We start from the raw sequence: 20,232 nt of genomic DNA on the forward strand, positions 1-20,232 counted from the left end.
AAAAGGGAGCCTGCAGGCACGTGCGGGCAGACACGGCTGCGGACACCATGACTTAGTAATCTGTGTGTGTGTCCTTTATTGTGGCCTGCAGGCCCGCCCGGAATACAAGGGGCCTGCAGGCCACGGCATCATGGGGCATCCCACACGGCCAACCAGGCGAGCCTGCCTGTGTCAGCAAGATTAGCCTTGCCATCTACTGAGGCACTGAAGCCTCCCCAGTGCTGGTGTCCCATAGCACTGCAGGGTGGGGCTGGTACAATGTCCTATGGCCAGCCCCCACCCTTCCAACCTCCTGATGCTGGTGTCCCATAGCAACCAACGGGGGAGCTGGTACGATGTCCCATGGCCAGCTCCACCCCACAACATTGGCGACGAGGAAGTCGTCGCTCTCTCAAGATGGAAAAGGAGAGAGAGAGAGAGAGGACCACAAGCACACGAAGTGCAAGCAGTCTCTACATTCCTTTCAGTGCAGCACCCGACCCTCACTGCAGCCAAGAAGGACCCAGAGCTCCACCGCACATACTACGGTAATAGCCCGGGCCACCCTGCAGTGAGCTGCATCCTGCGGTGCCTGGCAAGAAGGAGGGAAAAGTGGAGCGGCCACAGCCGCAAAGAAAGTGGCGGTTCCTGGGGGGAGAAAGTGATTCTCCTAGGTCCCCGCTGCACACGCCGCAAGCAGTGCAGCATCGACCGCATTGTAATGGAGGCGGCATCAGAAGGTGGCCGAGTGTGCTTCCCAACTCCCAAGAGGAAAGAGGAAGAGCACCCGACCCACACCGCAAGCTGGGATTGGCCTGCGCCTCACTGCCATAGCTGCGGTGCAAGCCCATGCCACCCTGGGGTGAAGTGCGCCACCCGGCATCCGCCGCATCAAAATGTCTGTGTGCCCGCCCAAGGGCAAAGGATTAGAGCAGACACCGCCGCGAAGGAATGCAGCCTCGGCTGCAAGTATCGAGCAGCAACATCGCCCGCATGGAGGAGGTGAGCTGCCCCCACCATAAGGAGGAGCATGCCCGTCGGCCTGGCCCTGCTGTTTTGGGGAGGAGTAGTCCTGGAAGTAGGCCCCCCCTGGCCGCGGCTCTATGCATGGAGGGTGCTCGTGCGGCCAGGGAGGGAGCCTGCCCGCAAGACCCAGCGGCACCCGCCGCCGTCGCGTGGGAAGAGAGTTGCCAGCCCCGCCGTGCTGCGAGCAAAGGAAAGGAAGATGCCAGATGACCAGTGCCGCACCGAGAGCCCCCCCAAGTGGCAAACCCCAGAAGATGAAGCCGGCTCGCTGGGAAAGAGGTGAGCTGCCCACCCCTCCCCACCTCTGAGCAGAGGGAGCCTGTCCTGCGGCCGCAGCCGCAATGAAGAGGGGCTGCCCCTCCCCCACCCACACGCCGTACAACACGAAGCGGCAACACACGCGGCACCCGCCGCATGGAGAAGTGAGCCGCCTCTCCCCCGCATGCCTGCCGCCACCACGGGCCAGGCCAGAGGGAAAGCGGCATGAGCAAAATTATGAAAGCCGCAGATGCGCTGCGGCCACTCCGCCCGCGGCGGGGAAAGTAAATGCTCTGTAACGGAGCGGAAAAGGAAGTAAGGTGCTGCTCCCTGGCACACAGCCACCGGTGGTGAGTGCCACACTGCTCCGGTGGGAGCTGTAAATAAAATAAAACCAAATGTGCGCTCTAGGTTGGCGCTGCCCGCTTGTCCCCAGGACAGTCAACTTACGCCTCGGTGACTGGGGGCCAGCAGCCCTAAGGCCATGGCAACGTGTATAAGCCCAAGGACACATCAGCCCGCGTATCCTGGGCCCATGTTGTGCACACTGTCAGTGGACTCTTCCAGCATAACCAGATCAATGGCAAGGATAGAGGAAGGAGAAGAACGGAAATGGAGGGTTGCAGCTCTCACGAGTGCTTGTGCACCCCCTTGACATGTATCTCTGACACCCTGCCATGGAAGCCACCCGGACTGCCTGCTCTACGAGTGGCGTCAACACCATGCGAGCCACTGCAGTCGCCCTGTCTGCCCTGCAGGTGGGGGGGACACCGAACCACCAAGTTTCTTGAACGGCCTGCAACTGGTGCCGCCACGCATGCCAGGCGGGCACAAAACTGAACCAACACCAAGAAGCAGCAAAACAGACCGGCAATGGGTTGCAGCTCAGGGCGAGTGCTTGCGCGCCCTCCGGTGACGTCAGAGAAAAGGAACACTCCTGGTTGGGTTAACGTCGCCGAAAAAGGGGGTGAGTGGGGTCTGTCACCCCACACCCTGTCGGCGGCACGTGGAACAGCCGGGACGCCCAGAGATATGTGGAGTGCTGCCCTGCCCACAACAGCAAGGGACTATGCCGACGTGGCCTGTGTGTGTGTGTCCTTTGTGTGGCCTGCAGGCCCGCCCGGAATACAAGGGGCCTGCAGGCCACGGCATCATGGGGTCTCCCACACGGCCACCTAGGCGAGCCTGCCTGTGTCAGCAAGATTAGCCTTGCCATCTACTGAGGCACTGAAGCCTCCCCAGTGCTGGTGTCCCATAGCACCGCAGGGTGGGGCTGGTACAATGTCCCATGGCCAGCCCCCACCCTTCCGACCTCCGAGGCCCTGGGCCTCCTGATGCTGGTGTCCCATAGCATCCAATGGGGGAGCTGGTACGATGTCCCATGGCCAGCTCCACCCCACAACACAAAGTTATCTAAAATAATTACTCTTTTTATATTTCTGTTCTTAAAGAAGTCTTAGGCTTTTTTTAAGAATAGTTTTCTTGTTTTTATCTTAAGAACCAGCTGTGAACTAGGGCCTAGGTGCGCGGCACTATTTCTGAAGTGTCTTTTACTTTTGATTAAAACCTAATGTTCTCCGCAGTCTCAGTACAGGCTCATCCTTCGTCTATCATGTTCTGCGCAGCCTCAGTGTAGCGTTTCTATAGTGTTGACGGGAATTGCCTGTTTCACGCAGCCCCAGTACAGCGCTGGTGATGTATCTCGTTAATTGCGCAGCCTGAGAATATTTCTTGTGATTTGTCTTTCCTGTTTTGCGCAGCCTCAGTACAGCATCGAGGCCACGTCTCCGTATCTGCGCAGCTTCAGTACATTTCAGGTGATAGTGTCTCATATGTTGCGCAGCCTCATTACAGCGCTGGGAAATAGTGACACCTGTTCTGCGCAGCCTCAGTACAGCCCTCGGGTCCCCCAGAGCTCCTTCACCTCGGAGGCTTTGCTCCATTTGCTCTTTTCGTGTCTGTCTCGGTGGGTGTTCCTCAGAGGCCTGTAAGAGATCACTCCAAGTCCAAGATCCCTCGGGAGGACTCCACTGGGGATCCCTGGAAATAAATCCTGGATCCCTGGAGAGAAATCCAAGATTACTGGAGAGGACTCCAGCGTGGATCGCCGGAGACAAGTCCGGTATCACTGTGGAGTAATGCAGCCAGAATCCCTGGAGAGAAATCCAGGCTCACTGAGGAGAAATGTCTGTTCAGGTATCAGAAGAGGTGAGTTGTCTCCTGTGTGTTTCCTTCTGGACGAAGTCATCATACACAGGTCCATCGAGAGGGGAGCTGAGGGGGGTGGGGGGCCTGCACTCTGCCACAGGCCTCGGCCTCGTGGCACCCCCCTGCACCGGAGTGGAAGGCAGCACAGTCCACCCGTGTTCTTTATGTACACAGGGGAAGGCGCAGCCTGCCTCTCAGCAGGGTCCTGTCCCATGAAAAATGCTTTTTTTGTTTGAAATGAGAAATGAGAGACGGCGGGGCTCAGAAGTGAGCTCCGCCGCCTCTCATAACTGTGCTGGCAGCTCAGGCACACTGAAGGACAGGGGAGAACATCTCTCCTGTCATGTTCACGATGCGCAGACCAGCAACATGAACATGCTGACAGGAGAGGCTTTCTCTCCTGTCAGGCATTGTGTCTAGGCGCTGGAGAGGATGGAGGGCCATCCGGTCCTCCCGTGGCTGCGCAGGCTTGTATGAAGAAAGGTGCATAGAGGTAAGGGGGGTCATTCTGAGTTGGGCGGTAAGGGATACCGGGCACCGGTAAGGAGACCGGTGCCGGTAATCCCTTACCGGCCAATTGCGAGGTACCTTAGCGGGAACTGTAAAGGACGTGTGGTCTGACCACAAATCCTTTACGGGTCCCGCTAAGGGACCAGGGTGCTAATAACAGGCCTGCTATTCGCGTGCCCGTTATTAGCGCCTTCCCCATTCCCATTGAGCCCCATGGGAATGGGGAATGGTTGGTTAAATGGGGACTTACAGGGTCGGAATGACCCGGTAAATCCCCATTCAACCAGACCGGTGCCGGACCCGGTTTTGGAGGCAGCCATGGCGCAAATAGCACCATGGCTACCTCCAAACTTGGAATGAGGCCCAAGGTGTTTTCTTATAGGTATGTGTGTGTATTTAAATTAACTGTGTATGTATGTGCACGTGTGTGTTGGTGTCAATGGTGTGTTTATTTTTATGCATGATGGTGTTGTGTGGTGGCTGAATGCATAGGTGAACGTGTTATATATATATATATGTGCCAGCCCCCACATCTACTTTTACTGGCCCAGGGGGACACTACTTTTAGGGGGGCTGCTGGGTTGCTTTATGGAGGTGAGTGTTTTGTTTTAAAATTAAATATGTATTTGTGCGTGTGTATATATGTGTATTTAAATCAACTGTGTGTGTATGTTGGTGACAATGATGTGTTGGTTTTTATGTATGCGTGCATGCAAGGAGTTGCGTGGCTGGTGGATGAAAGTGTTGTATGTGCCAGTCCCCACTCCTGAATTAAGGGGTGGCGGCTGCTGGGTTGCTTTACTCAGGATGCATGCATGCATCAAGGGTAAAGCAAACATAAGGGTTGAGCTAGGGACAGTGTCGGGGCCTTTCAGACTTTTCAGTTGAAAGGGTCCCCGGGGACGACAGCAAATGCAACCATGTTGCCAGTCATCAGTCTTGTAACACAGCAATATATTCCTTTTTATATTCCTTTTATTCTGGGGCTTGAAATGAGTGCTTTCAAATGCTCCCCTTACAAGCTGCGATTGATGAAGCCCTTCCAGCTGTCACTTCCCTGGGTTACACATAAGTATTATCACCTTGTTGCCTTTTGATACCGGTTCCGCCACATCAGCCACTTGCTGACAAAGGAGGATTTAAAGATTTTCAGTGGGCATTTAGTTTTTCAGCTCCTTCTAGCTGGCTGTCTCCTTTCACTTCTGTTCTGGGGACAGTTTAGCTGTTGGTGAAGACTGCACCCCCCACCCCACTGACCCTCCCCTAATCTTAGGGGCTCTCAATGACTCCCTTGGAGATTTGCTTTGCGGGAGAGTTCAACCCTCTAGGGCGACCCTTGCCAACCCGTTTGAACTCTAGGCTATCAGTGACACCTAGATTCAGAATATCTGCGCTGGAATTGTGGGTGGGTAGGGAGAACTAGAGAGGCAGTGAGATTGAGCAGGGATTAGTTTTCACTTTTTCTTCACGTTTTATTCACATGCAGCAAAAAGCTTTCTAAGGCACCCAATAACCAGAGATGTATTTTATTTCGCTATATTCCAGTAAAATTTATTTGGGTTAATGGGGGGTGAGGGGAGGAGGCGGGCACTGCGCCGTAAGTCCAATAGCCTGCAGTCCCAGTTCTCCTTACCTCCTTGCCTCACCGTTCTTCCACTCCTCTGTGTTGCTTGGTGCTAACCTTGTTGTATGTGGAGGGCTGCTCCGTGGTTAAGGTTGCCAACATGGCTGTTAATCTACACTTTCCGTCTTCTAGCCTTTCGAGCCCGCAGAGCACAAAGACAGGAAGAGTCTCCAACCAACTCTGCAGCAGCTCCGTGGAAGCAACACCCTTTTGAGGGAAGAGACTGGTGAAAATAGAAACAGGACTTGTTTCTTACAGCAACTGAGTCTCAGTCAGGAAGTCTCTCGACCGACTCCACGCAATAATGTTTTAGCCTCATTGACCACTATTTTGTCTAGACCCATTTGTACCTCTTTTGAAAGACCCCCGCGTGCTACGTGATAGAATATTGGTATGGTTTTATCCCATGCATCGCCTGTCTTTTCCCTTCACATCTCCTGAATCAAATGAATGTATAATGCTGGGTTCTCATCAGTTTGCATTGTGTGTGCCATGATTGATCGTATGTTAGGTTTGTCTGGGTACAACCATCTCAACGCGTCCCAAACATGGGTCCTACAATTGTTAAATGGAGCCCCATCCTGTGCGTCATTCCATAATCAAGCCAATGGGTAGCCTGCTTCCTGCCAAATGCTGTTGGTCTGTTTCCCTAATATTCTGGCGAGTAAGCTTTTCATGTCCGCTGCTGCTAATGTGACTAAGTGCGTATATACACTTACCTGCTCCCCCTGTAAGAGTGGGAAGAGTTTTTATAAAATTGTTTTTGTCCTTATGTGGCCAGGGCACGTATTGTGATCTTCCCATCCCCTTCTGGGGTCCCTTTCTTCCCCTTGTTGTGCATTGTAGCATGCTTATTGTTGCAGGCCAGGGCCTAACTAAGCTGCCCCCCCCGTATGGAGTTCTCTCCCCTTGTTCTCCCTCTGTTTCCCAGTCTTCCTCATCCTCCTGATCCTCATCACTTTCTGTTTCTGCTGAATCATAATCAAAAGTTTGTCTACTCTGTCCCCGGTGTACCGAGCTTCCCCCACTTCTCCCGTCTGACTGTATGCCATCCTCTGTCTCTATTTTCACATCCTTAATTGCAGCTCTGTTAATCTTTTAACAATACCTCCCTGCTGTCCTGCTCTCATTCCTTTCTCTTTGTCACCCTCTGTAGCTCTTCCTGTGTTTTCTGGATAACCACCTCTTGGTCCCTACGTGCTTTGTTTTCTAGCTTCGTTATGATAGAATCTCTGTTCTTAGCATCCCCAGAGGCTGCATGGGATGTCAATGATCTTGGTTATGTTCGGGTTTATATCAGGGATTTGTGTATCCTGCAGCAGGTTTTACTGGATAGGTTCCCGCTAGGGATGGACATATCATCTGTGGATGCACTGAAGCCAGTGCTGACTTTGTTCTCTTGATTTAGGGGTGGGGCTGATGATAGTGTAGGCGTCGCACCCTGTGCTGTGCCTGTACTGTCTCTGGATAATGGCGGGGCAGAGGCTACAGCATGTGTTTTCCCTTTGGGTTCATCCCCTCTCTCTAACTCCCCTTCAACCTCATCATAGAGCTTCCAGAGCTCTAATATACTCTACCTCCTTTTCAGCTTTTTGCGTTTGTAAGTCGATAACACATGTGTGTATACATGTGCTCAATGATACTCTTGTCGTGTGTGCCTTCTGCTGGCAATGGTGTAAACATTTGCCCTTTGGTCCCTTCAGACAATTCTAGATTATATTTCAAGATCTTATCCCTTTATGTCAGTAGATCCCTACATGTGTTCAATTGGGGTACACATTTTGTAACACAATCATTGTCACAATAACGTATGGACCAAAACTAATTATCACAATAAACAAAACACCAACAATTACAATTGACAAAAATGATCTCCTGAGGTCACCCCCCACGTCCCTGAGTTGTCACAAAAAACACATTGGCCCTCATTACGACCCTGGCGGAGGACCATGGTGCAATTTGCACCATGGTCCATGGCGCTAAGCTGCCAATTCCGCCAGGGTGGTTGGCGGATTTACCGCCCCATGCCGACCTTGGCGGGGCGGTAAATCCCCAATCCCCATTTTACCCTTCCCCATTCCCATTCTTGCCCCATAGGGTATAATGGGAGTGGGGAAGGCGTTAATTACGCCACCGTAGATTACGGTGGCGTAATTAACAACAAGGTCCCGTAGCGCCATGGTTTTTACCGCCTGCAAAAAGCAGGCGGAAAACCGACCATGGCGCTACGGGAACTCGTAGTACGGCGGAGAGGTACGCCAGGCACTACGCCGGCGTAATACCCTCTCCGCCAGGGTCGTAATGAGGGCCATTGACTGTGCGTCTCCGCACCAATACAAAACTTTGAGGCCTTTTTAAGGCAGCAGACAGGGTAGGTGAAACAAAGGGGGGCTGTATGGGTACAGATACAGACACCAGTGCAAGGGATGGCCAGGAGGCAGTGCAGGAGGGTGGCAGGGTGAGCAGGTACCTGGGCCCAGAGGACAGAGGGTGTCCAGGTGCACAGTGCCAAAAGAGAGCAGATCAGCAGGGTACAGGGGGAGCAAAGGCAGAAGCAAAGAGGAAGGTCTTGAGGTGCCTCCTCAAGTCTTAGAGTGGCAGGGAGGCTTTTCCAGAGGGAGGCCCCAGCCGAAGACAGAGATCTACCCCCAGCTAGTTTCTTTGAAAAACAACTGACCCTGAGGGAGTTAGAGGTAGAGGAGTGAAGAGCTTGAGAGGGGAGGTATTTGCGGAGGGATAGCTGAAGATATTTTGGACCCAGGCCCCAGAAAGCCTTGTGGACAATGCAGGGGTTTTGAATTTAATCCTTGCATCTACTTGGAGCCAATGGAGAGATGTCAGAGCTGGAGAGATACGATCCCAGGGTTTGAGGCCAAGGACAAGTCTATCAGTCCTTTTCTGGATTAGTTGCAGAGGGCGGAGAGTAGAGGCAGGTAGATTTAGAAAGAGGCTGTTACAGTAGTCCAACCGAACCAGAGCTTGAGAGACCATAAGCTTCTGGGGCAAGGAGAGGAAAGGCAGAGTATCTCTGAGGAGGTGCAGTAGGAAGTTTGACTTTTTGGAGACATCAGAGAAGTGGGTGGAGAAGGAAAGTCTGGAGTCAAAGATGACCCCGAGGTTCTTAGCCTTGCAGGTGGGGGTAGGAGGAGGACCAAGGGAGGCCGACCAGAGAGTGAGGGGAAAGGATGGTGAAGGTGTACCGATGAGGAGGATCTCCGTCTTGCTGGCATTCAGACAAAGATTATTGGTGGCACACCAATCTTGAATGGCAGTTAGGCAATCAGAGATGAGAGAGGGAGAGGAGGTGGCCGAGGGCAGCCTGAAAATGAGTTGAGTGTTGTCAGCGTAGCACTGGAAATTTGTGCAGAAATTGGCAATGCAGTGGGCGACAGTTGCCAGGTATTGTTTGAAAAGCCAGGGCGAGAGGCTAGACCCCAGGGGAACACCACAGGTGGAGAGGAAGATAGATGATAGGAAGGACCCAAGTTGGACCTGGGAGGGTCGATCAGAGAGGAACGATGTCAGCCAGGCCAAAGCCTGATCAGTGATACCCAGGTTATCACGGAGACGGTTGAGCAGGATGGTATGGTTTACCGTGTCGAAGAGAGATCGAGGAGGATAAGGACAGAGGGAATGTTAGATTCAGGGTTGGAGAGCAGATCTTCATGGATGTTCAGGAGAGCAGTTTCTGTGCTTCTGGCAGCTCTGAAGCCAGACTGGTGGTCATGGAGACAGCCAACAGAATTGGAATGAAGGTTAAGCTGAGAGATTGCCATCTTTTCCAGGAGTTTGGCCAGAAAGGAAGTAATGGAAATTGGGCGATAGTTAGCCAGACAAGAAAGATCAGCTGTGGATCTTGAGAAGAGGATGCACAAGGGAGTGCTTCAGAGGGGAGGGGAAGGATCCTGAGGCAAAGGAGTGGTTGCAAAAATCAGCAAGGGCCGGAGCAAGGGTGTCAATGTGGTCTTTGATGGTTTTAGAGGAACAGGGATGAACCTGTTTTGATGAGGCTTTCATAGATCGGACTTGTCTAGCGACCTCATCAGGGGAGAAAAGAGAAAAGGACGAGAAAGAGAGTGGGGGGGTGGGTGGCTGAAGTAGGGTGAGCAAGCACAGACGGAGAGGGGAGAGGAGGTGGAGAGGGTGGACAGGATGTCCTGGAATTTAAAGTGAGAGGCAAGGGCATTGCAAAGAGCTTGGGAGGCAACAGGCGGGGTTGGCCAGCACCTTTCAGATTTTAAAGAGTTCGGCCGAGTTGTTAGATGCCGATGAAACATGAGCTTGAAGGTGGACTCTCTTCTTGGTGAGGACAGAGAGTCGGTATTGCCTTTGGAATAGGCAACAGGCCAGTTTGTCAGAGGATGAACAAGAAGCCCTCCATTTCCTCTCAGCCGCCCTATGCTTTCATTCAAGTGTAGCTAGGTTGGAGTCCTACCAGGAATTGCACTTGGCTTTGGACTTCAAACGGATCCTCATGACAGGGGCAAGAGCGTCCATAGTATCAGAAATTGAAGAGTAGAGCAGAGACAGGGCTGTGTCAGGATGTGAGACAGCCAGAAGTGGAGGGGGGGGGGGAGATGGTGGCGAAAGCCTCAACTGACACGCTTCATGGGCCGGATATCCGAGAAGGTAGATGGCAGTGTTGGGGTAGGCTTGGCTTGGGAGGGAAGAGAGGGAGAGATGAGAGGAGAGGAGGGAGTGATCGCTCCAGGAGAGAGGAGTGGTCAGAGGGATGGAGAGGGGCAGGTCAGAGGAGATCAAGACATCAAGTGTGTGCCCTGCAGAATGAGTCGGGCCAGAGGGGAGGATGGACAGGGAGTGGGAGTCGCAGTGGTCTCGGAAGAGCACAGAGGAGGAACAAGGAGAGTCTAAATGGATATTGAGGTCACTGAGGAGGAGAAGTTGAGTGGTAGAGCCCACGAGGGAGGAGGAGAGGTCTGCCCACTCAGAGAGAAATGAGGTGAATTTACCAGGAGGCCGGTAAATGGCAGCCACAGTAAGAGAATGGGAGGAGATAGAGAGAGAGCCTACAGACAAGGCATTCAAAAGAGGAGTAGGTCTGAGTGGGAATGATAGAGGCAGGAATCCACTCAGGAAAGATCAGTGTAACCCCCCCCCCCCCTCCAGCGGACCGAGTGGATCTGGGTGCAGAGAGGATCTTGTAGCCATCAGGGAGGAGAGTGTCAAAGCTTGTGACGGAGCTGGCCGTGAACCATTTCTCAGTAAGACCAAGGACATCAAGGTCTATTTCTTCAAGGAGGTGGCAGATGTCATAGGAGTGTTTGACAGCAGAGCGAGAGTTGAGAGTGGCAATATGAAGAAGGTTGCCAGCCTTAAAGACCTTCCGGGGAGGTGTACAGATCATAGGTACACCCTGCGAAACAGAAAGAGCCCTAGGAGGGGCAGATGAGGAGGAGATAGAGGGCAAGGTAGCCAAGGGCGGAGAGGAGGGGACAGCAGGAGATGAGAGGAAATTGATGAGGCGAGGGAAGCACCTATCAAAGAGGAGGAGATTGGCCTGTGGGCCTTGCACCATGACAGTGCCATGAAGGTAGACATTATGACTTTAGAGGAGTCGAAGGAAGCCATGAGAACTTCCCAGCAAGTGCCACCATTAATGGGAGAGGAGGAGATAGGACAGAGCACAGAGATCATATGAAAAGTCCATAGATCTGGCGAAGGAACGACAAAGATAATGTCAGTGAGTGTCTGTCTGGAGGAAGTATTGGAGTAGGTGTCAGTGATAGGAAGACCAGGGTTAGAGGCCAAGATATCCTTTTTGAACTTCTTCCTACCAGACATAGCGAGAAGAGAAGGATAGTCAATGGAGAAGCAGTTGGAAAAGATAGGAGAAACAGAAAGCACCATGGGGTGGAAGCAAGGAGCGGATGGAGGTGTGGGACAAAAGAGAGGTGAGGTCACTGGGCTGGCAAGTTACAGAGAAGCAACAGTATACAAGTGAAATACTGAGAATTGACAAGATTTGACTTTCTAGCAAAAACAGCAAGATTTGGCTTTCTAGCAAAAAGCAAAAACAGCAGGATTTGACTTTCCAATCAGGGATTTAGATGTTAGCAAAGGGTTTTAAGAAGCACTGCGCAACAGGATGACAACATGGAAGTAACAAGCAGAAAGAACAGTGATAGTCAAAGGTGGTAGTAGTGAGTCCAGGAGGAGGGAACTAACCCATAGTTCTGGAGGTGACAATGTCAAGGCAATCCAGATTTCTTGGAGGAGTGAGGTGGCAGCATCATTGTGGTTAAGGAGCAGGGAGGACCCCAGTCAGTGTTCCGGAAGTGGACAGGGAGCAGACAGGTGCCTTAGAAGTGGGCCTTAGAAGTGGGCCTTTGCTGAGAGGGCTGGCTAAAGCCTGCCGGTGCCTGGTTGGATGGAAGAAAACACTCAGCAACGAATGGGAGTGCTGCACAGGGAGAGGTACTTCAGCCAGCCTACACAACAAAGAAAACCATGGTGGCCATCTTGGAAGGGCCAACAATCAGTCAAATAAGCAGGCAATAGTGGGAAAACTAGTGCCCTCTAAATAGCAAGGCAGCTTCAGGTATTCAAAAGCTCAAAAAACAGCAGCACAATGAAAATGTCCAATAAAACAGTGTTTCTCCAACAATTGTAAGCACATTTTGTTTTTCTTCTGTTTTTTAATTTTACATTTTTCAGGTTCAGTGTTTACCCTAGAAGTGCAGTAATGCACAGAAAGTACACCTATTGAATGAAGGAGTCAGCAGCCAGGCACAAACTCCACATGTGCAGGAAACAACAAATGGCCAGAAAGGTGGAAACAGGACCTCACTCTCAGTGAAAAGCAGATGCTTGGCTCTTGCCTCTGATCAAACATACTGTTCATATCTACACTTTTTACAGCATAATTAAAATTCAGCACTTCTAGATCATTTTTTATTTTTCCTCCTCTTGTTCCCTTTACCGTGGAATGGAGGCTTACAGTTCTTGCTAGTGCGGTAATTCCGATTCTTATTTAAATGGTGCTGTTCCCTTTCCTCACTGAGACGTTAAAACTCTAATAACCACAATTACTACTACCGTGATGTCACTGTCACCTCCCCTCACGTAAGCCTTCTTCTATTTCTACTAAAATCAAAACTTGCGCAAAAGGTTTATACCATGTGGTTCACTCCTCACGCGATCTTCATTAATACATATACTCACTCTCTCGGTCATCGTTCTTGCGTCAGGTGCACTTCGCTCTCTATGTTCTCCCGATGACCTCCAATGCCGTCTCTCCCCTTGGGAAGGACTGTACACCTTGGGGCAGTGCCACCACCTTCAGCGATCAGGCAAGCCGATGGATAACTCCGGCGCTTGCCGGCCTCATTGTGGTGCACACAGTTTCTGCACCCTGCAGTCGGGTGCTGCGTACTCAGAATTCTTAGGATCACAGATCGGGGTCACCAAATTTAGGGTAACACCCAAAAATTAATAATAAAAGTAATCCAAATGAGTCAATAAAGTGCACAGGAGCAAGAAAAGGTTTATTACATGCAACTGCAATCAAGACTATTTGAAAAAATCATTCAACGAACAATACAAAATGGTGTGTTTTATAGTAGAAATAAGAATAAGAATTGGTTATAATTGGTTATTTATAATGCACTTAATACCCAGGGGTTTCTAAGCGCGGACCCGAGGATTTAACCTGTGTTGCTCTGCGTCGTCTTGCTTCCAAGGCGAGCACGTTTCCCCTGAGCTATCCTCCCGGCCTGTGAAAGTAGAGTGTCACCGTAAAACATTGTTTCAGGATACTTTGAAAATAACATTCGCTGATTGGTCAAACTGGATTGCTCTATAAGTGAAGCTATACAATCCCTAGCCCTATTGACCTATCCTATCCCTTGTGGCCATTTTGTTAGCTACATCATAATAATGACTTCATGGTGGTACCATTCAGTTTAACAGACTTATGATTGGATAATCAACATTTTGTTATGTTTCATTCAATCCTGGGCATTCAATTGGTAGAGCTCCTTTGGCCTTCCTTGGGTGGGTCACTGTTGACCATTGAAATTGTGAGGCATGAACAGTGTAGAACCAATTGTATTTTTTGCATCCTATTCTCTTGGGAACTGTAAAGAAGGCATGTTATCAACAGTACAAAATGCAAGATAATGGATGCTAGTTTGAAAACCTTTATTAAATACTCAGTGGGGTTGGAACAATTCCTAACTGGCCCTAAACCTAACATGGTAGTAGTCTGAACCATGAAGCAAAATAAAAACCAGGCACGTCAGTCTTAGTCAAAACAAAAAGGCATATACTAAAGAAACCTAAACTAGTCCTCTTTCTCAAACAACAAAAGTGTACAGGAAAATAAAGAAAGAAGTGTTTTTGCAAAGGAAATGTCAGAATGGCTTCAGTAATGGTTCCTTTCCCCATGTTTAATAGCACAGGGTTTTAAGAGTTCAGATGAACACATGGCTGGTACAGTTTTTTCAAGTTAAACACACTCTGCGCTCGATACTTCCATCAGTCTTTCAAACGTCCTAGGCCGTAGCACCAACAAACAGTTTGCCTATCAGATTGTCTTTAACCATAAATTCATATAAGCTTCCCTCTGTCGGGCTCGAGCTTGCAATAGGCTTTTGTCACCGTCAGTTTTCACAGGCTTCCCTCGGTCGGGCTCATGCCTGGAACACTTTCCGGATTCCCTTCCCCAAGTTTCCATTCCACTTGACACAATTTAGTTAAGAGTTTTCTGGTTGGCGAAGACTTTGAAAACTGTGAGGATTTTGTGATGACCTCTGCATAACCACTTTGACTTTTCCCCTCTTAACAGTTTTGGACTTCCCCAAAGTCCAAATAGCATTTTACAGCAATGCAATGTAGTTTTGCACAGTTCAAGAAAAATAACTACTGTTTTCTCTGGCAATACTTACAGTTGTTAAATGTCACTTTTGTGCTGGCATACAAAATTGTTCAAGTATGCAGTTTCAACCTGCAGGACCACTCTGCTATGCCATCTGCTTAATACTTCACAACAATTGCTTCACTCCTCTAGGTGGTTAACCTTCAACTCGGGATACTTTTTTGTTATTAAAACACGACCGGTTCTTTCATCACTCACCGGTCATGTTATCAAGGTTTTCGCCAGCAGTGCCTTTTGTCTTCCCGGAAGGCCGTAGCTTGCCTCTACCGGTTGCCTCCCCGACCTTCCTCTGCGATCGAAAGGGGAGCAGGCTGCTCTTCGAGCACCTGGGTGTAGGCATGTCTCTTCTTCCGACAGGCCGTCAAGCTCAATATGCTTTCAGCAAAGGGATAACCTGGGCTCTTTCTCTGGATCTAAGCCGCTCGAGATATCTGCCGGACAGTCATCTGGCTTTTCCATTGGGTTTCTCTTCGCTGCATCAGCTCGCAGTAATGACCCTGTTTGGTCTCCACCCTCGCTCAAAGTGTATTTTTGCCAGCCACATTTTATTGTGGTACATTGAGTTGATAAATGTCAGGTGTGTGAAAATAGGGAGATGTGCCTGACCCTGCCTGGCCTCATTTACGTGGCATGGCTCTTGTGATGTCATGTAGGTAATTTCACATTCTCATTCTTACTCTCAGTGGATTGACGAAAGTGCAGTGGGGAGGAATTGTGGGAGTTGTAGTAACCTGCATCACAAGTAGGAATTGGGGTAAGTGTAAGTGGGGAATACCGCGTGTCACCATTAGGTGCTTCTTTTCCACTCCCTGAGGACCCTCTACCCAGGTGATTCTCCCTCGCTTATCCACCCCCAGGGTCGGGATCCAAAAGCAATGGCCCTTTCCTGGCCACCTGAGTACAGGATCCCGGGGACTGGGCTCTGAACCACCCTCTGGTTTTTCACATGCCCTTCCCCTATGTGATGTGGACGTCTCTGTTTCACATGGGGAGCAAGAAAGGAAGTCCATGTTACTCTGGTCCTTCCCTTTTCGATGTTCCACTATGAAACAGTACTCTTGTAAGTCCAAGAACCATTGTTTGAAACGTGGGTTAGGCTCCTTTCTCTGACTTAGTCAAACCAAGGGAGAGTAATCAGTGATTAGAACAAACTTTCTTCCCAACAGGTAATATTTAAGGTGCAGGTTGGCCCACTCAATGGCTAGTGTGTCTACTTCCAGAACTGAATCGTTTTTCTCTCAGGGAAGTAGCTTGCAACTAGCGAATAGTATGGGATGCTCCAGGCCATCATGAATTTGGGATAACACAGCCCCCAGACCAATTAAGGAAGCATCAGTTTGAAGTGAGAAACTCTTTGAAAAATTAGCAACCTTCAATAGAGTACTTTGGCATAGCAAATGTTTCAGCCCATTATAGCAAATGTCATCCTCATCTGTCCATTGAACATTTTGAGGTTCGGCGTTCCTTAACTTATCAGTTAGTCGTGATGTTTTTTCTGAAAAATTAGGGATAAAGCAGCAGTAATATCCAGTTAGCCCTAGGAATGCTCTAAGGTCACGTTTGGTTCTTGGGATAGGTGATTTTAAGACAGCTTTTTCCTTTTATTGTTGCGGTTGTACATTCCCTAAATGTTTCACATTCACAAACCCTAAATACTTAACAGCAGATTGGGACAGCTTGCATTTTCTAACATTAGCTGTTAGCCTGGCTTTCCGTAAGGTTCTCATAATCCTGTATAGATGGAATAAATGATCTTCCAGGGTTTTGCTATAGATGATATTATCATCTATGTAGGCCCTGCAAAAGTCAGAATATGGGTGTAGGATACCGTCTATCAGTCTTTGAAAGGTTGCTGGGGCAAAAGGCAGTACCTTAAATTGGAAAAGAGCAATGGGTGTTGAAAAGGCTATCTTTTCTCTTTCTGGGCCATGTAAGGGAACCTGCCAATACCCCTTGGTTAAGTCTAGCGTGGACAGGTATACTGCATTCCCCAGCTTGTCTATCAAATCATTGATTCTTGGCATAGGATATACATCAGAAGCCAATATGTTGTTAACTTGTCTGACTACGCAGAATATCTATATTTGGTTTGGTTTTGTTACCAACACAATAGGAGATGGCTCGAAGAAGGCTTGATGACATTAGCCCTCAACATACTCTCTACTTCTTCAATTCATATTTTCTTTCGAGCCTCTGTGAGTCTATAGGGCTTTAGATGGATAACCTTTACATGTACACAACCTTCCAGGGATGTTTTAAGACTCGGGGAAAGCAGGGACAGCCCAGCACCCCACACATTACTGACTGCTTGTGAGAGCTGTGGCCCCTGCGATGTCAAAGGCCACGCTGCCTTTGACAGCGCAGAAACCACATATCGTTCCATCAATCGGACTCAGGGCTTCCGCACTGCCAGAGAGCTGCAACAGTAGGGAGGTGCTGTTGATGGTGAGCGAGAAGGGGGTACACCATTTCTTCATGGGGGGTGTCTTGCTTTATTTTGTTTGTTGTATGCAGTTCTTTTATGCCTTCCACTCCACCATGTGCTTCGGGGGCACAATGCAGGGTTGTGCAAGGGATGCATGAGGACTAAAGGCACCATAGCATTCTGTATGGGATGGCCATCAACTGCAGGGTACATGCCATGCTGGGGTTCAGTGACAGCTTGTGCATCACTCTCACTGTCTAGCAGATTTCACTCTGAACCCCCGGGTGGAGTACATCCCTGCAGTTAAAAGCTCCCCTCTGTAATTCTACATTCTTCCCATGAATGTACTAGCTATACATGTTGCTGGCGATCAATGTTCACTAGACTTTTGTTCAGTATTGTACATGTAAATCAGGGCAGTATTCTCCCTGCAAGTATACTTTATCCATTTCTCCCTCCTGATTGGTGATGGCTCTGGAGAGGCTATATTTATGTATTATAGATTGGACCGTGCTGAGGTTTTAGGCCCCTGCTTTTCACTCTTAAAATTGATGTGAAGCAAGACACTAATGGCTTCACTCAGGATCACCCAGTGAGTTTGAGAGAGTGGGGAGTAAAGTGAGAATGAATGGCTGAGCCCTGAGTCTATTGATATTTGGGCTGTACGATGATAAAATAATATGTGGAACCTCTGCTTCTTTCAACAGAGAGTGAGCAGCCTTGAGGTAAATGTTCTGGAGAAGGTCCATGAGAGTACGGAATGTGATAAGCACCTCAATCAGGAATCACATCTGAGAGTACATCAGAGATCCCAAACAGGAGAAAGACTGATAGAGTTTTTAGAGTGTGAGAAAAACATCTATCAGAGCTCAAATCTGTCCCAGCATCAGAAGACGCACAGCAGGGAGAAGACCTATGAATGCACAGAGTGCAAGAAAAGCTTCAAGGACCGCTCAACTCTGACCGCGCATTTTAGAATCCATACTGGCGAAAGGCCCTATGAATGCACAGAATGCAAGAAAAGCTTCAGTGACTCTTCAACTCTGATCAGGCATCGTAGGATCCATACTGGGGAGAAACCCTATGAATGCACAGAGTGCAAGAAAAGCTTCAAAGACCGCACAACTCTGATCAGGCATTTTAGGATCCATACTGGGCAGAAGCCCCATGGGTGCACGGAATGTGGTAGGCACTTCAATTGCGCATCAACTCTGAAGACTCACCATAGATCCCACACCGGAGAGAAACCATACCAGTGTACGGAGTGTGAGAAAAGCTTCAGTCGCAGCTCAGACCTGCATAGGCATCAGAAGATCCATACTGGTGAACAACCATACCAGTGTACAGAGTGTGGGAAAAGTTTCAATCACTGTTCAAATCTGTACCAGCATCAGAAGAGCCATACTGGGGCTCAGCCGTACCAGTGTACAGATTGTGAGAAAAGCTTCAGTCGCAGCTCAAATCTATACCAGCATCAGAAGAGCCATACTGGGGTACAACCATACCAGTGTACAGAGTGTGAGAAAAGCTTCACTCAGAGGGCAGTTCTGTACCAGCATCAGAAAATACATACTGGGGAACAACCATACCAGTGTACAGAGTGTGAGAAAAGCTTTGCTCTGAGATCGACTCTGTACCAGCATCAGAGGATCCATACTGGTGTGCGACCATACCAGTGTACAGTGTGTGCGAAAAGCTTCACTCAGAGGGCAGGTCTGTACCAGCATCGTAAGATACATACCGGGGAGCGACCATACCAGTGTACAGAATGCGCAAAAATGTTCAGTCACCGCTCAAATCTGCACCAGCATCAGAAGAGCCACACTGGAGTACGACCATACCAGTGTACAGAGTGTAAGAAAAGCTTCACTCAGCGAGCACACTTAAACAAGCATGAGAGGATTCATACTGGGGAGAAACCATTCCAGTGTACAGAGTGTGAGAAAAGGTTCACTGTGAGCTCAGCACTGTGCCTCCATCAACAAAGCCACACTGGGGAGCGACCATACCAATGTACAGAATGTGAGAAAAGCTTCACTCAGAGGGCAGGTCTGTGCCAGCATCAGAAGATACATACTGGAGAGCGACCATACCATTGTACAGAGTGTGCAAAAAAGTTTAGTCACCACTCAAATCTGTACCAGCATCAGAAGAGCCATACTGGGGAGCAACCCTTCCAGTGTACACAGTGTATGAAAAGCTTCACTCAGCAATCACACTTAAACCAGCATCAGAAGATACATACTGGGGAACGGCCATACCAGTGCACGGAGTGTCGTAAAAGCTTCACCCAAAGCTCAAATCTGTACAGGCATCAGAAGATTCACAATGGGGAAAGACTGCAGTGTGAGGAAAAGCTTCAGTCATAAGTCATAGCTGTAAATGTATCAGAAGATCCTTACTGGGATGCGACCATGCCAGTTTATGCTGTGTGAGAAAAGCTTCGGTCAAAATGCAGATCTTTATCAGCATCAGATGATGCATACTGGGGAGCGACCATGCAAGTATATGGAGTGTGATAAAAGCTTCAGTCACAGCTCAAACATGTACAAGCATCAGAAGAGCCATGCAAATGCATGCAGTGTCTTAGGCCCTCAATGCGGTATCAAGTCTTGAGGCAACATCAGGGATCCCAAACAAGGTGTGCGCCTAAGGTGGTTGCAACAGTACCAAGCTTTCATGAATGAACAATGTTCCTGCTCTGGTGTTAGTCCTCTGTGACCAGTGTTTAATGTCTGAGAGTCTCCAGCAGTTGTTTAGTTATTTCCCCACCCATTGACTACCCATGGCCATGCTAATCCCTATGGCCAGTCCCACCCACTAACCTCCCATATACTACACACATACTCCCAACACATACACACCCACACCACCACACACAAAACCTGCCATACACATACTCCCCACATACTATATATATATATATATATATATATATATATATATATATATATATATATATATATATATATATATATATTGATATTGATATCTGAGAATCTAGTGAAGGTGTTCCTGAAATAACCCTTAATGACATCCACTTGGCCCAGATGTCAGCCAGGCTTGACTTTTTACAATGAGAGAGCTCTCACGTTGCCCCCATGCCATGCTTGGGAAGGTCATCCAGTTCTGTTGTTTGTTTTCTTTGAAATCTGGGATTTGTAATTCTCCTGTGACTAAAATGTATGTTACAAGTATTCTGCACCCAGGCCATAGAAAGCTCGGTGTATGATACAAAGAGATTTAAAATGTGTTTGGCAACTGGAAGCCAATGCAAGTAACAGAGAACAGGGGACATGTGAATTC

At 49.1% G+C, this 20,232-nt stretch overlaps 1 protein-coding gene across 1 annotated transcript; it reads left to right on the forward strand.

The window, feature by feature from the left end:
* Positions 1–3,177: 3,177 nt before the first annotated feature.
* Positions 3,178–19,825, forward strand: LOC138489355 (zinc finger protein 420-like). The gene is made up of 2 exons (XM_069617072.1): positions 3,178–3,471; positions 17,634–19,825. Exons 1-2 carry the CDS (start codon positions 3,448–3,450, stop codon positions 19,293–19,295), a joined length of 1,686 nt encoding a protein of 561 aa, XP_069473173.1. The 5' UTR covers positions 3,178–3,447; the 3' UTR covers positions 19,296–19,825.
* The last annotated feature ends 407 nt before the right edge of the window (positions 19,826–20,232 follow it).

The sequence above is a fragment of the Ambystoma mexicanum genome, chromosome 9, assembly GCF_040938575.1.
Source record: "Ambystoma mexicanum isolate Mex_15411 chromosome 9, UKY_AmexF1_1, whole genome shotgun sequence".
NCBI lineage: Eukaryota > Metazoa > Chordata > Amphibia > Caudata > Ambystomatidae > Ambystoma > Ambystoma mexicanum.

What these genes read in the sequence shown, in the direction of transcription:
- LOC138489355 (XM_069617072.1), top strand. Translation starts at nt 3,448, where the DNA reads ATGTCTGTTCAGGTATCAGAAGAG. An exon ending in CTGTTCAGGTATCAGAAGAG is followed by an intron (nt 3,472 to 17,633) that starts GTGAGTTGTCTC and finishes TTCTTTCAACAG; the next exon opens with AGAGTGAGCAGCCTTGAGGT.